Here is a 15930-nt window from a genome sequence, read left to right as displayed (position 1 = left end):
GATCTGGGTTCAGAGAGAACTATCTGGTCACACAAATGCTTCTCAGAGTACAGAAATTGTCATTGCATAGCCACAATCTCAGATGTCATAGCTGTTATTATCTTAGTCTGCATGAATTTGTTACCACTGTGACAGCTGCTATCCCAGTAAACACAAAACAGCCATTCCCATTGCTATGCTTGGACAGACAATCGTTCAAAAAGGAATCATTTTATCATTTAGCTATCCAAAGATAAAAGCCTAGGACCAGAACAACCTGTGGGTGTAATATACTGATCTGGTAACCTGAGTAGTAGCCTGATTGTACATAAATATATTTTCATAAATGGTTTGCAAAGGTGCACGCTGGACCTGAAATAGATAGCTTGTCTTGGCTGTGATGGCTTGGGTGTGGGGTGGAAGGGGGGGGGGAGATGGGGGAGGAGTGGAATGGGACCTGTTGGGTTGTGGAGGAAGGACCCCATGTTAGTTTCACGGTGAATGACAAACTAGTTTTGAGATTTCACGACCATGGATACACTTGCTACTGATCATACCCATTACACACTGATACTGAACTGATACGTCTGTTTGTCTGGTGGGACAGCATCTGAGTGAGGCTTGCAAGGTTCTTCTTTCGAGGACAGGAGAGAGTGGTGAGCGAGCGGAGCAGCTCGCTGTAATCATTTGCTAGTTTCTATAAATCCCGAAACAACAGCAGGAATATATTTGATGAGCCAGTTTTTGATTGCAGACCACAAACCCATTAAGACGTGAACTTCTAGTACCTGATGTTGTAAAACTTTAATATTTCTTCCTGTCTTTCCTTGTTGAACATTTTTTTTTATAGTTTTTGTTTTCTTTGGAGATGGACGTCTTCGTAACGCCGTAAGAGTTGTCAGTAGGTTTAGTCGTTTTGTAATCGTTCCAACATGCTGTTCGGGAAGTATCCACTCAATTTTCGATGACGTGTTAACTTTTTAACTCTGTTATTGCCACATATATCTCGCAGCAGCCGCAGGTTGCTAGAAATGCCAGTTTTTTGGTCATCGGCGCTTGTCCTGCTAGACGGTCTGCAGATAAGGCACGCCCGGGAGATAAAGGCCCGTAAGCTGGCGCAAAGGATAGCCACGGTCGTGACCAGTGAGCGGGGAATGGCTGAAGCTACGCCTGCGCCGCTATATAAAACAGCGGTGACATCTGGTACCAAAGTAGCGCGATGAGGGTCTGTCTTGTTCTCTGCTTTGGTGAGTAAAGCTCGAAGGCGAGTCGGTCATACATTTCCAACGCCATCGTGGCGTTTTAGTGCGAACTAGACCAGCATTCATTCGCATCTGGAATCATTTAAGAAAATCTTTATTTTAATAGTTAGGGTAGCCTACTCATTTTTGCCAGTTCATTTTTTCTGAGTTTTCGTTAATATTACGTAATCGAATGCATCTAATACAGTAATATCGAAAATTCATTTAATTGAATTTCAAATCGGCGAGACAGTTACGTGCTGCACATAAAATACTCCTCCAGCAATAAGAAGGGGGAGACGCCTTCTGATTGGGTTTGAAAACATTTTGTTTGTCACTAACATCCTTCACATTTTGTGTCAAACAATTGAAAATGTACGTTGTAAAGCTCTACACACTTTTTTTACACAGTTCTTTTTATAGAAGTGCAGTAGTGAGACACTAGTTTCATAATCTCATATATCAACTGGAGGAATCTGTGGGTTTCTTAAATAGGGGTGTACAAGAGCTTCATGAAACAGAATGATGTTATGGCTTACTTTTGGGTTAAAAATTTTCTCTGTGACTGATATACACTGTTTCAAGGTATTATCCCACTTCATACAAAAAGTACACTGCCTATAATAAATGTGAAGCATCCAGAGAGGGAGGAGGAAACGACGTAAACTTCACTGGTTCAGTGGGTATGTGACGTTATTTCAGTCATTACAAAATCGAGTCAAATTTAGAAAAAAAAAAACTTGGTAGTTCGATCAGACAATGGCTTTCACGACTGGTACTGACATCACTTAAAACTTCCGGGCTAGCAGGCCGCGGTCGATGTATGAAACGTTCTCCTAACGTTTCCTCTCCGACTACGGTAGACATCTTTAGAGGTAAAATGGCGAACTGCAACCACAACTCGAGGGAGCGCCGAGTACATAGGAGGCAGTGCAGAGGGCACCGCAGTCTATAACGTGACTTCGGCTACAACATTATCGCTGGTAATGCCAGTATTCTCGATTGAAAGTAATCGATTATCATTATTACGTTGCAATGTTGACATCCAAATCGTATCTAATTTAACACCTTCCTCTTTTCTGTTAAAATTATTATGGTGTTTCTAAATGTCAATAGCCTCACTATATGTACGCGAACGATAATGCGACGTTTCTGATATGACACTCGTCTCTGCGAATTTTATTTCATGGTCACCCTCTTGGTACAGATGTTCCGCTACGGCTGATTTATCCGTATGTCTCAGGCAGCAATTCCTCTTGTGTTCAACGAGGCGTGTGTTAACACTTCTTTTTGAGGTACCAATATAAACCAGTCCACAACTACAAGAAATTTTATGTTCACTCGGTATAGCCAAGTCGTGTATCTTTTCCCTCATCTTCCCGGTGCCTCACTAGTTTTCACACCGTACTTGCTTAACACTTTCCCATTGCGTTCTGTAATCATTCTGATAAACGGAAGGAAAACTTTCCTTTTGTGCGGCCGTCATTTCTCATCGGTCCTGATTTTCTCCCAAGGGTAAAGTGGTTAGAATAACCATTCTTCTTGAATGTCGACCGTAGATGTTCAAGCTCGTATTTTAACCCTTTCAGACCCTCTGGTTACAATTGTGTCTGCTGTGTATTATCTGCAACAGAAACATTTTTCCTCAATGGAAACCTCATGTACACATTTTTGAATGTTAAATCTTTTCATCATGCGCAAGTGCTGTCGCCTGTTGCGCATAACTATAATTATCAGTAAGTTAACGTAGCAATATGCAGCAGCTTGTAGCCACCAGAATACACGGAAGTGGTTCGTTACTTATATTCCACTGTATAACTGAATGTTATATTGTTATTTTGCATGGTAATTCTTGAATGATTAGTTTATTTATTAGAACAGTGAATATTTCAAGACTTATTATTTTAGTCCGTAAAATGAGGGCAAGTGTACAAAGCAAATTTTGAAATTGTACATATATGTGTATAAATCTAGCATCTAAAACCGTTAAAAAATCACCTACGAGCATTAGAGCACAAAGAAAAATTTTCCTTCTGCCAGAAAAAATTCAGGTCTGAAAGGGTTAAGTAAGTCGGTTCACAAACTATGTGTGCCCTATCTGTCAACATTCTAATCACCCCTCTTTTCTGTCTGGGGTGGTGGTTAGAATCTTTATGGAGGTAACGTTCAGTATGCGTGGCTGTTCTGTATACTCTGTGGCCCAACGCCCCATCCTCTCGCTTGATAACAGACACATCCAAGAAATCCAGTTGGATGTTATTCTTCGTATACATCGTATATCGTATTTTCGGATTGATACAGTTGAGATGTGTCAGGAAGGCATCCAGTTTCTCTGCACCGTTTGCCCGTACTACACAAGTATTATCGACATAGCTGGTCTTTTCCTGGAAGTCTGCAACGCCTGTTGTTCAACGTTCTCCATAAACAAATTGGCAACAGCTGCACTGAGAGGACTGCCCATAGTCACACTGTCAATCTGTTCATAAAAATCATTATTGTATTGAAAATAAGTCATGGTGAGGCAGTGCCTGAATAACTCCACAATATCTTCTGGAGAAATGTCAGCTATACGTGAGATAGCTTTCTTCGCTGGAATCATGGTAAATACTGACACAGCATCATAACTAACAAGGATATCACCTTGGACCACGCGGATTTCTTTTAACTTGTCAATGAAATGGCATGAATTTTCAATATGGCTATCAGTTCCACTAACATAAGGTTGCAGCAGTGAGGCAAGGTGTCTAGCTAATTCGTGGGTGGCAGACCCTATAGCCCTCACAGTAGGCCTCAAAAGAATCTGTGGGTGGTGCGCCTTGGGTAATCCACAGAGCCTAGTGGGGTACGTTTCTGTTTTGCAGAGTAGTTTCTTATCGTCAGAGGAGAGTAAAGACGCTTTCACCACTCGATTAGCGATTTTTAAAATCTTCATAGTCGGGTCCTTCTGAAACTTTTTTTTAATAATTGGTGGGATCGAAAATATTATTGATCTTTCCATGATAGTCCTCACTCCGCATCAGGACCGAGGCATTACCCTTGTCTGCAATATGAACGACAATGTTTTTATCCGCATTGATATTCCTCAGCGCCTTTCTTTGTGCCTGCGACAAATTACTGTTAGCTGGCTATTTGCATCCTAATTACATCAGCCGACTGCTGTGTAAGCTCACGGATCACTACTTCAATATTTGCTATAATCCGTGGGTAGTTTCAACGGCGTCACAGCGAAATTGCCTACTTTGGCTAGAACAGAAATTTCAACTTCAGTCAAATCTTTATCAGACAGGTTAATAACAGTTCGAGAATTATCCTCAACTGAAGCTATCGACATGTTCTTCTGCAGACTATCGAACTTCTTCTACTGTCTACTAACTGGTATCGCTGTTCTAATTTCCATGATCCTGAACGTTAGACCGTCAACCTTATTCCGGTCACAACACTGTGCATTATTACTAATAAATAAGTGGAGCTGTAATAGCTTACTGTTGGTCCATCTACGTCTACGTAGATACTCCGAAAGCCACCGCACGGTGCGTGGCGGAGGGTACCCTGCACCACTACTTCTCATTTCCTTTCCTGTTCCACTCGCAAATAGAGCGAGGGAAAAACGACTGCCTGTATGTCTCCGTATGAGCCCTAATTTCTGGTCCTTACGCGCAATATATGTTGCCGGTTAGCTGCGCGGTCTAACGCACTGCTTTCCTGGGAGGGGGGGGGGGAGAGGGGGGGCAAGCCGTGCCGGTCCCCGGCACGAATCCGCCCGGCGGATTAGTGTCGAGGTCCGGTGTGCCGGTCAGTCTGTGGACGGTTTTTAAGGCGGTTTTCCATCTGCCTCGGTGAATGCGGGCTTATTCCCCTGACTCCGCCTCAGTTACACTATGTCGGCGATAGCTGCGTAAACACGTTCTCCACGTACCCGTACACCATAATTACTCTCCCACGCAAACATTGGGGGTACTCTAGTCTGGTGTGTGACGTTCCCAGGAGGGTCCACTGGGGGCCGAACTGCACAATAACCTTGGGTACGGTGTGGGGCGGCGGTGGGGTGCGCGGACTACTGTAACCTGTTGTGGGGTTGTGAACCACTGGGGGCTACGGCGGGGACGAAGCCTCTCCGTCGTGTTTTGGTCCCCTGTTCCATACAATACAGAGCTGCTTCGTGAACTCCAATGGGTATCCCTGGAGGGATACCTATTTCTCTTCACAAAACGCTATTGAGAAAATTTAGATAACAGGTATTTGGAGCCGACTGCAGAACGATTCTACTACCACCAAAGTACATTTGGCGCAAAGACCGCTAATACAAGATAAGAGAAATTAGGGCTCATACGGAGGCATACAGACAGTCGTCCCCCTCTCCCCCCCCCCCCCACCCATTTTCGAGTGGAATAGGAAAGAGAATGACTAATAGTTGTACAATGTACCCTCAGCTATGCATCATATGGTGCTTTAATGAGCTGTATGCAGATGTATATGTAGATGTCGACATATGGTATGACTGAAGAATGATAGTTTATATGGTCCAGCAATTCTTATTTATATTTTACGTGATTTCCCCAGTTCATTAGAGATAAATGCGAGGATGGTTACTCATAATAAACTATGGTCTATACCTTCTCCTTTCTTAACCTGTTATTTAGGTTTGTAAAATGAATGATATTTTTATGTCTCCATTTTTTAATAATAACAATGGTTGCTAGCGTGCAAATCTAGAGGAAGAAACACTGCTGACGGTTTACAGCTGTATTAAATTATGAAATATATTCGCAGACCGTGAATACTATATCACATTTACTGTATGGTTTACTATAGACGTATGAGAATTTGTTTCAGTCTGGGACTATAGCCTGAATTTCCCGCTTACTGCGAATGGTCGCCTTAACTACTCCAGATATCCGTGCACGCCTCCCAGACCGATCCTAACTGTCATATGTCGTAGTGACTATGTCCCAGAGTTCTCGCACTCCATTCAGACATATCTGAAGACACCTGCATCGAACTATGCCGACACTGTCAAATGCAGAGTTGTCACTAACTGTATCTCATGCTAAAGCAAGGCAAAATGACGAGGAAAACTTTGTCTCTCCCTATGCGGGAATTACAAGAAACATGCGAGCATCTATGACATAGGGAAGTTTGGAGGGAGGCATGCACGGATACTCACAGTGGTTAAGGTGAGAGCTCACGATAAGCCGGAATCCAGGTTGGAACTCTGGACCAGCACAAATTTCCTTGAGTTTATACTAAACTATAGAGCTGATGTAATATCATATTTATTTACATTTTAAGACTGTATTGCCCAGTATCATAAAAAAATGTGTTTTTCCCCTGCAAAAGATAACTAATGCTGCATTCTGCAACCTTGTCACATTTAGTGATAACAGTAATAATAACCAATTTTGAGGAACCAAGGGCAAAAATTCTAGAATAAATTCCAGGATGGAGCTACACAAACTCAGAAACCCTCTCCCCAGCACGGAAGCTATTCAAAATACCATTAAAAATTGGAGGAATGATAAGGTCGCTGGGAAGACTCAGTAACTGCTGGAACGTGGAAAATTGCAGTGCTGTAGACTTTGAACAGGCATATGATTCGACGGACAGGAAAAACTATTCAACATCTTTAAAAAAGTTATGGGGCTGACAACAAATCAGTGACACCCTAACAAATACAAAGTTAAATTTTTTAGGTGAAACCTCGAAGCCATTTGAGATCGATGCTGGTGTAAGACAAGGAGTCGGATTGTTCTCACTGCTGTTCTGTTGTGTACTAGGAAACGTAATCTTGGAATGGAGGAAAAGAACAGAAGAAGAAGGACTTTAGAAAATCATATTTGGGAGAAAAGGGAATAATCTGAGACTGACTGTTTGGCTTTTGCAAATGATATTACCATCCCATCTTAATCTATAGAATATGGAACAATACAGATGAATCTCCTACAGGAGAGAGCTTCAATAGCAGGCTTTTGTACGTTTTCTGCAGAAAAAGAGTGTACGAAAGGTGCGAAGGAGGCATCAAAATACGTGGAAACTGATTATGGAAGAATTAAACATCTAGATGAAATAACACTAGTTAACAAATTTATACCTTTTTCCTGCATCTGATTTGTAAATGGGTTATTTTTACCTAATTTTGGGGTGCTGAATCGTTGGTAAAATCAGTTTTGCTCTATGATGTCACCTTTCCTAGATAAACAGCAGAATAAAAAATGGTAATAGCGAATATTGACAGAATTAAGTCAAACAAAAATATACATTCAGAACGTTTGTATGTGTATATGGACATGATGCCAATAAAAGGTCCAAATTAATTCAGAAGATATTTTCACCTTTAATCGTCTTTAGTTTTTGAAAAATTCGACGACGGAGCTCTTTTGTCTGTCATTTCATCACTCTCCCTAGCAAGACTCCAGCAGTAGTCACCCATCATCGAAGGGTTCCAATGGCCTTGGTAACGGTGTTCCATGGTAAGAATGTCTGGGTCAAAGCGTTCATCATGCTCATCGCTTACGGCTCCCAAATTTTCCGGGAAGAAATCAAGGTGAGAAAGTAAAAAGTAAATTTTAAGCGACATTCTACACCCCATGTTCTTATAGTTGTCCAACAGATCATTCACAATGGTAATATAGTTTTTGTAGATTCTATTACCCAAACACCCCTTCATAGATGCTTTAAAAGAAGACCAAGAAGCTACTTGGATATTTGTGAGTTTGGTACGAAAGGTTGGATCTTTCAGCAATTTTATTATTTGTGGTCCAACAAATATACCCTCTTTCAGCTATGCCTCACTTAATTTGGGAAACTTTTCTTTTAAAGCTTTTACAAAGTTCTTGATAAGGCCCAACTTGATATGCGGGGGAGGCAAAATGATTTTATCGGGCTCAACCAATGGGGTATTGTTAACATTTACGTTTCCAGGAACATATGACTTCCTTATAGGCCATTCCTTGACTGTATAGTGCTTCTTGGCGCAGTATTTCGTGAATCCAGCCTGTAAACCTGTAAGGAGTGCAACAACTTTTAAATCGCAGCAAAGCTGTCATTCATGATTCTTATATTTAATTGCCTCTAGCAGTAGAGTCATGGTTTCATAAGTCTACTGCGTAAGATAAAGGTGCCATAGCCATTATTCGGTAGTGCTGCTTTCAAGCTGGTTGTACTGGAGTCAATAAACAGTCGCCACTCCTGTGGCTTATGTTGCACACCTAGCTGCATCAGCAGACCATTGACATCCATCTCTACATAGACACATTGAATTCTGCATATCGAAATATTGAGCGAAGGAAGCACCTCTTGATCTGAAACAGGAAATTTTTGTCCCTGGAGCTAGAAGGTTCCGTTGTTGCTGTCTCGACCCCAAGAGTTCAGCTTGCTGTTTCGAAAGTTTTAGATAGCGAACCAAATCGTTCAATTCCATTTGATTAAAGAGCTGAGGCGAAGTGTCATGATACTGAGGGCAGTACTCTTCTACATGTCCAATACCTACTGATTCACTTGACATGGTGTCTGGTTTTGTGGGTTTCATGTTACAGACAGGAACAGGTAACCCCTCACCGTGGGGCACAGGCAGTTGCACTGAAGAGACATTTGGATACTTTATTTTATGTCTAGTTTTGCTTTAATGTCCTGAAATATTTGTAAGTCTGAATAATGGTCATTAGGCTCACACCACACCATCGGAACAGCGAATGGCATGGCTCTGCATTTTCCTTTCAACCACTCGGATAAGGTTGTAGAACAGGTTATGCAAGCAATATGAGGTGCAAAAATTTTATCTTGATCACCAACAGGACAATCAAAATTTCCTAACGAAATCAGTGATTGGTTTTCTTTGGGCTTTTGGAGTGAATTTACCACACACATAACAAAAGTTGTCGGGGTGGTTTAGACAGCAACGAGATTTACTAGTTGCCATTTTTTTTTAGCGTAAGTTTTAAACACAAAAAGTTTGCGCTATCTTTCACAGGAAACACTCACTGAGGATCTCTTTCACATCTCTAGATTACCACACCAACCATTTACTGACGATTTGTAAATCTTCTAGCTCTCCTCTGCAAATCAAAAACAAACAAGTAAACATCAAAACAGAAGAATAGCAAAAAGCGAAACACTGAATACGAAAAATAAAAAAACCTTTAAAAACTCAAAAATGGTACGTACTAGAACATTTTGAAAAGTATATTCGGATTATACACACCAAAACACATACTAGTTGAGGTATCACATCCCAGATGCAAAACGGCTGTTGACTAGTGTAATAAGCCAATTTCTTTGGACAAGGACGCTAACGCAGCAAGGGCAAGGAAAATGGAAGTTGCTGTTCAGTTAACAAAAGAACATGCGTAACAAGAAATCTTTGTCCATAAAAGCAAAACTCAAACACTATGTGGTGGTGGTGGTGTGTTGAGGCTTATGGGCGCTCAACATCGAGGTCATCAGCGCCCTGACACACATTAAAAGGAACGAATGTGGACAGACCTAAGAAAACTAAAGCACACACTCAAAGAAAGCAGGAAAAGAAGGAAAATGCTACATAAGAATGTAAAACCTAAGGAAAAGGGGAAACATAGCAACAAGAATGTCACAGGAAATTGTTATTGGCTGGCCACTTACATAAAATATGGGCGAGCTTGTCACACAGTGAGCAAATTAAAATCCTCTCCCTAAAATCTTTGTAAAAACATTTGAAATGGCACAGAACTTTAACGCTTTAACCACATTCGTCCGAGTGTTGCCTAAAAGAGATGGCGGGTCCGCTGGCAAGTCAGCCGCGACCCGCTGGTCAGAAAATAAAACGCAATCCAATAAAACGTGGCGCACAGTGACCTGGACGCCACAAGCACTACACATTGGAGGGTCCTCTCGCCGGAGCAGGAAGCCGTGCGTCATAGGGCTGTGGCCTATTCGAAGCCGAGTGAGGAGAACCTCGTCCCGTCGATGGGGCTGAAAGGAAGTACACCACACACGCGTTGTGGGCTTGACTATACGGAACTTATTGTCAGTCACTTCCAGCCACTCATCCTCCCACCGAGGCACGACCCGTGAGCTCAACAGCGAGGTGAGTGCGTGCAAGGGGATATCACACTGAGATACTTGTGGGGCGAGACACGCCTCCTTGGCTGCGAGATCTGCCCTTTCATTCCCAGCAATGCCAACATGCCCCGGAACCCAGCAGAAAGCTACAACCTTCCCCAGTCGCTGTAGTCGGAGGAGGGCATCCTGGATGGTCTGGACAATTTTATCTGCCGGATACAAACGTTGCAATGAGTGAAGGGCACTGAGTGAATCGGAACAGACAAGAAATTTAGGAGAGGAAGAATGTCTCATGTGCTCCAGTGCCCGCAAGATCGCAAACAATTCTGCATCAAAGACAGTAAAAGTCTGAGGCAGTCGGACCTTGAGGACACGATATGGAAAAACAACTGAGCAACCAACAGAATCCCCTTGCTTAGACCCATCCGTAAAAACAGCTACATAGTCGTGGTGCTCAGATAAAATGGCAGAAAATGCTGCATTAAAAACGGTGGCAGGAGTGCAATCTCTATTGTACTGCAATAAATCTAAAATCACTCCGGGCCTCTTCAGTAACCAGGGTGGCAGGCGGTTAAAACCAACCTTGGATTTGGGGTTGTACAGACTCCACACCGAGGGACTCTAGTACACGTTGCACATGGATCCCAAACGGCAACGTAGCCCGGGGACGACGGGAAAAAAGGCGGTCCAGAGGTGGATGGGCAACAAGATGGTGAGCAGGCGATCTGGGAGCTGCAAGAAACTTACAAGCCTGGCGCACCAGCAGGAGCTGCCGCCGGATGGTAAGTGGCGGTTCACCAGACTCAGCACAGAGGCTGGGTACGGGACTGGTCCGATAAGCACCCGTGGCCAGTCGGATCCCAGCATGGTGAACAGCGTCAAGGATCCGCAAATAAGATGGCCTCGCTGACCCATATACTGTGCACCCATAGTCCAGCCTTGAACGCACAAAAGCTCCATAAAACTGTAGGAGACGCGCCCTGTCCGCGCCCCAAGACCTGTGGCTGAGGCACTTGAGGATGTTCAGTGCCTTCAGCGTTCTGGCTTTCAAGTCACGTAGGTGTGGCAGCCATGATAACCTGGAGTCAAAAATTAGGCCCAGAAACCGCACTGTGTCTCTAAAATGTAGTACAGTATCCCCCATATGCAAGGCAGGCAAAGTAAAAAGATGACGAGAACGATTAAAATGAACACAAACACACTTTTCGGCAGAAAACCGAAAACCCGTCTTTGCAGCCCACTCCTCTAACCGCCGCACTGTTAGCTGCAACTGACGGCTCACGGTTGCAACACTGGAGGAGGAACAGAAAACAGCAAAGTCGTCCACAAATAAGGAGCACTGTACTGGACTCCTCACTGTAGACGTTATACTGTTGATGGCTATGGCAAAGAGGGTAACGCTTAAAACACTGCCCTGGGGGACGCCGTTCTCTTGCTCAAAGCGATCAGACAGTGTGTTGCCAACGCGGGTCCGAAAAAACCGCTGAGACAGGAAAGACCGAATGAAAATGGGGAGGCGGCCACGAAAGCCCCATTGATGCATTTGTGCAAGAATACAGTGTCTCCAAGTAGTATCATATGCCTTACTGATATCAAAGAAGATACCGATACAGTGATGCTGACGGAGAAAAGCCTGCTGAATAGCCGCCTCTAGGAGGGTCAGGTTGTCGACCGTGGACCGAAATTTTCGGAATCCACACTGAAAGCGGCTAAGGAGCTGTCTGGTCTCTAACAGCCAGACCAGACGCCGGTTAACCATCCGTTCCAGGGTCTTTCCGACACAGCTTGTCAAGGCGATACTACGATAACCACCGGGACATGTGCGGTCCTTTCCTGGTTTGAGGAGAAGGATGAGAATTGCCTCCCTCCACGAGGTGGGGAACACTCCTGTCTGCCATATGAGATTAAAACATTCGAGGAGGATTTCCTTTGACGCCGCTGGCAGATGTCGAAGCATGGAGTACCGGATGCGGTCGTAACCTGGTGCAGTGTCAGAAGTCTCAGTAAGTGCCGATTCAAGTTCCCACATGGAGAAAGGGGAATTGTAGGCCTCAGAACTGTTCGACCGAAAGTCCAAGGTCGCTCTTTCGACAGTCGCACGGTAGCGACGAAACGCTGAATCCTGATTTGCAGTGGCAGTACTTTGTGCAAAATGCTCTGCCAGCGTCTGAGCAATGGCTCTGGGTGTCGTTTGGAGGCATCCCTGGTTCAGGACAGCAGCTATTGGTAAACGGCTATGTTTACCGGAAATCCTCCGGATGGCTTCCCATACTCTTGTGGAACAAGTGGAACGGTTGATGGAGTCCAGGAACTCCTGCCATGACCTTTTCTTGCTCTCTTTAATGACACGGCGTGCCCTGGCTCTCGCGATTCGAAAGGCGGTAAGATTGACCGCTGTTGGGCGGCATTTAAATCGGCGAAGAGCCGCACGCCTGTCCCGGATGGCTGAACGGCACTCTTCCGTCCACCAAGGCACAAGGCGCCGCTTAGGAGTGCCAGAAGACTGTGGTATGGACAGGTCAGCAGCATGATGGACCACAAGCGTGATGTGATCCACCCATTCCTGTACGTTATTGTGGCGGTCAAAGACAGCCAACCGAGTGAACAGCGGCCAGTTAGCCCTGCCAATCATCCATGATGGTGGCCGCGGCTCCAGCAATACACCATCCAGGAGATGGATGCGGATAGGGAAGTGATCGCTGGAATGAAGGTCGTCAATGACCTCCCAGTGAACAGAGTCGGTGAGGGTTGGAGAGCAGAAAGATAGGTCAATGGCTGAGAATGACCCTGTAGCAGTAGAGAAATGAGTCGGAGTACCTGTGTTGAGGATGCACAACACTTGAGATGTTAGGAGGCTCTCCAAAATTCGACCTCGAGCGCAAAGAGAAGTGGAGCCCCACAGGACATGATGGGCATTGAAGTCTCCCAGGAGAAGAAATGGGCGGGGGAGTTGGTCAATAAGATCTGTGAGAGCGTCTAAGGTCATTGCATCCAGAGGGGGTAAATAAAGGGAGCAAACGGTAAGCCTCCGAGGTGAATAAATTTCAACTGCAACTGCTTGCAGGTCAGTATCCAGGGGGAGGGCAGAGGAGTGGTGGTCATTATTGACAAACACAGCGACTCCGCCTTTGGCCCTTTCTCCAGTCAGGTCATCTTTGCGATATGATGTATAGCCCCTTAGTACAGGAGCATCAGATGGTTTTAAATGCGTTTCCTGTAAACACAAGCACAGGGGGCGTTGCCATGCTAGGAGGTTCAGTTCCTCCACATGTGCCCGGAATCCATTCATGTTCCACTGTATAATGGGAGCCATCTATCAGGGTGGGAGTACCTTCATTCTCACTTTCTGTTGGGGAGGAGAGCCCACAACAGGTGGAGGCTCAGTTTTGGGGCGAGATGATTGCCCCAGTCTGACATCAACCTCCATCGCCGCAGAAGAGGAGTCCAGAGAGACGTCAGAGAGAATGACATCCACATCAGGAGACTGTATAACTGCAGTCTCCTTTAGTGGGCGAGTCTTCACCTTTGTCTTTGGCTTCGATGTTCTGGCCTGAGGTGGCACTGGAGCCAAAACCTCAGAAGCAGTAGGGGATGTAGCAGTGCTGGGCGGTGCACAAGACTGGACCCGGGAAGGGGCAGGAAGTTCCATGATGTCAGCTACCACGGCCTGCTCAGAAGGCCAGGGGGGAGCAGCAGGCTTCACAGGAACGGCAGCAGCACACGTACATTGACAAGTGCAGGTGCTAGTGCTGACAGTAGCAACCTCCGTTTGTGTAGCGGCATCGGTATTCAAGACTGGTTGTTTGAGAACGGAAGAAAAGGAATCAGCGAACGTGGGCGGCTGCATGGACTTGTAGATTTTCTTCGCCTCACCATACGGGATGCGTTTTGTAGTTTTTAGTTCCTGGATCTTCCGTTCCTCAAGGAAAACTCTGCATTCCCTACTCCACACAGGGTGATCCCCAGAGCAGTTGACACACTTGGGAGGAGAGGAGCAACCAACTCCCTCATGGGCGGCTTTACCACTATTCCCACAAGTGGCTTCCCCTCTACAGCCGAGAGTAGTGTGTCCAAAGTGTTGGCATTTAAAACACCGCATGGGGTTGGGGTAATAAGGCCGTACGCTGAGACGTAGGAAACCTGCCTTCACATGCTCTGGCAATTTGGTGCTGTTAAATGTAAGGATAAATGAGTCAGTCTTTATGAGAGCACCATCCACCCGTTTCATAATATGTTGCACGTCGACAATTCCTTCCCGGGACCATTCAGCCTTCAGTTCGTCTTGGGGAATGTCAACGAGATCTCTGCAAGTCACAACATCCTTGCTGTAGTTCAAGGTGTTGTGAAATTCAGTCTCTATCGCAAACTCCCCAAGAAATTGTGCCTTCTGAAGGTTCTGGACTTGCTGGAAGCTAGATGTTTCAACCAACAAGGTGCCATTTCGCAAGCGCTTTACAGATTTTAATGTGCCAGCAATACCTTATAAGCCCTTCTGTATATAAAATGGCGAAACTTTTTCAAAACTCCCATCTTTTCTTTTAATTATGAAAAACACATTCTGCGAAGCAGCATGCGTTCTGTTACTACTACCTGAATCAGGAGGACTGGCTACACGAGCCCTCTTGTTGGATTGAGTGTTAGAACCCACCAGCGGTCCACCCTTTCCGCTGGCAGGAGAAGAATAAAAGTTCGAGGGTTCCATCTCGGTCCCACGAGCAGCTAGGGAACTAGAAGTCCACCTAGACAGAGCCCCGCGTGCCTAGGTAAGCCTTATACAGCTGGGGCGCGGCAGGTGCCCCAGAGGTTGCCCGCTTGCGACTGTTCCACCCCAACAGCCATGCATCTTATAGGCGCGCAGCACACCGTAAGATTGAGGGGTTTTTATAGAGGTTTACCTTCCTCGCGATCCAGGCGGTCAAGCCAAGATTACCATTCCCCGCAGCACACAACGTTCCACCGCCGCGCCATGCGGTGGTCGCTGAAGCATGTCCGGGGGTTACGGTGACAGGAGACTGGCGGCGCTGACCAGTCCCCAGCTCAGGACCCCGGGGTCGCCAAGCCCGTACTCAGCAAATGAATGCTGAGCCCCTGGGGGGTCAAGCACTATAATACTGGCATTAGACGGCAGTACCTTTATGCTTCAGAATGCCTTTCGTTAAAAACAGCCAAAGACTTAGGTGTAATGGAAAAGAAGGAAAGGAAAATAATGAAGAAAATTTGGGACCAAAATATGACAAAGGAAAATGGAAATTAAAAAGTAATAAAGAAGTTTATGAATGAACAGAACGAATATTAGATGCAACGAGGAAAAGAAGAGTTACATTCTATGGACACCTAAAAGATGAAAAAAGAATAACAAAAATAATTTTGAAATCCTTTGAAAGAAACCCAAAAACAACAGTGATGTGAATCAAATGAGTTGAAGCAAAACTGAGAGAATTGGGAACAGTGGAAGAAGAAACAGGAAAAAAGAGAAGTTCAGAGCAAAAGCAAAAAGTGTCAAGGGCTCTTAGAAGAAAACAAAGGAAAAGACAGTTGGAACACGGACAGAAGAAAGAAAAGAACGACATAGGGACATAATGAAAAGCTACGGGAAACAAGGAAAAGAGAAAAGAAAAGACATAAGGTACTTCATGTGGTACTTAGTTGACCAAACCAATAAATAATAATAATTATG

General features: G+C 44.8%; 1 protein-coding gene across 2 annotated transcripts in view; it reads left to right on the top strand.

The window, feature by feature from the left end:
• Window positions 1-1126: 1126 nt before the first annotated feature.
• Window positions 1127-15930, top strand: part of LOC124796445 — a 58160-nt gene continuing 43356 nt past the window's right edge. The window contains exon 1 of one of the 2 annotated variants that reach the window (XM_047260644.1): window positions 1127-1226. In XM_047260644.1, coding sequence (XP_047116600.1) covers window positions 1199-1226 — 28 coding nt within the window. In that variant the 5' untranslated portion in view covers window positions 1127-1198. The remainder of the gene's footprint in view (window positions 1227-15930) is intronic. The other variant, XM_047260645.1, reaches the window with a different exon arrangement.

Source organism: Schistocerca piceifrons, chromosome 4 (assembly GCF_021461385.2).
Source record: "Schistocerca piceifrons isolate TAMUIC-IGC-003096 chromosome 4, iqSchPice1.1, whole genome shotgun sequence".
Lineage (NCBI taxonomy): Eukaryota > Metazoa > Arthropoda > Insecta > Orthoptera > Acrididae > Schistocerca > Schistocerca piceifrons.
This window is presented reverse-complemented; position numbering and strand designations above follow the sequence as displayed.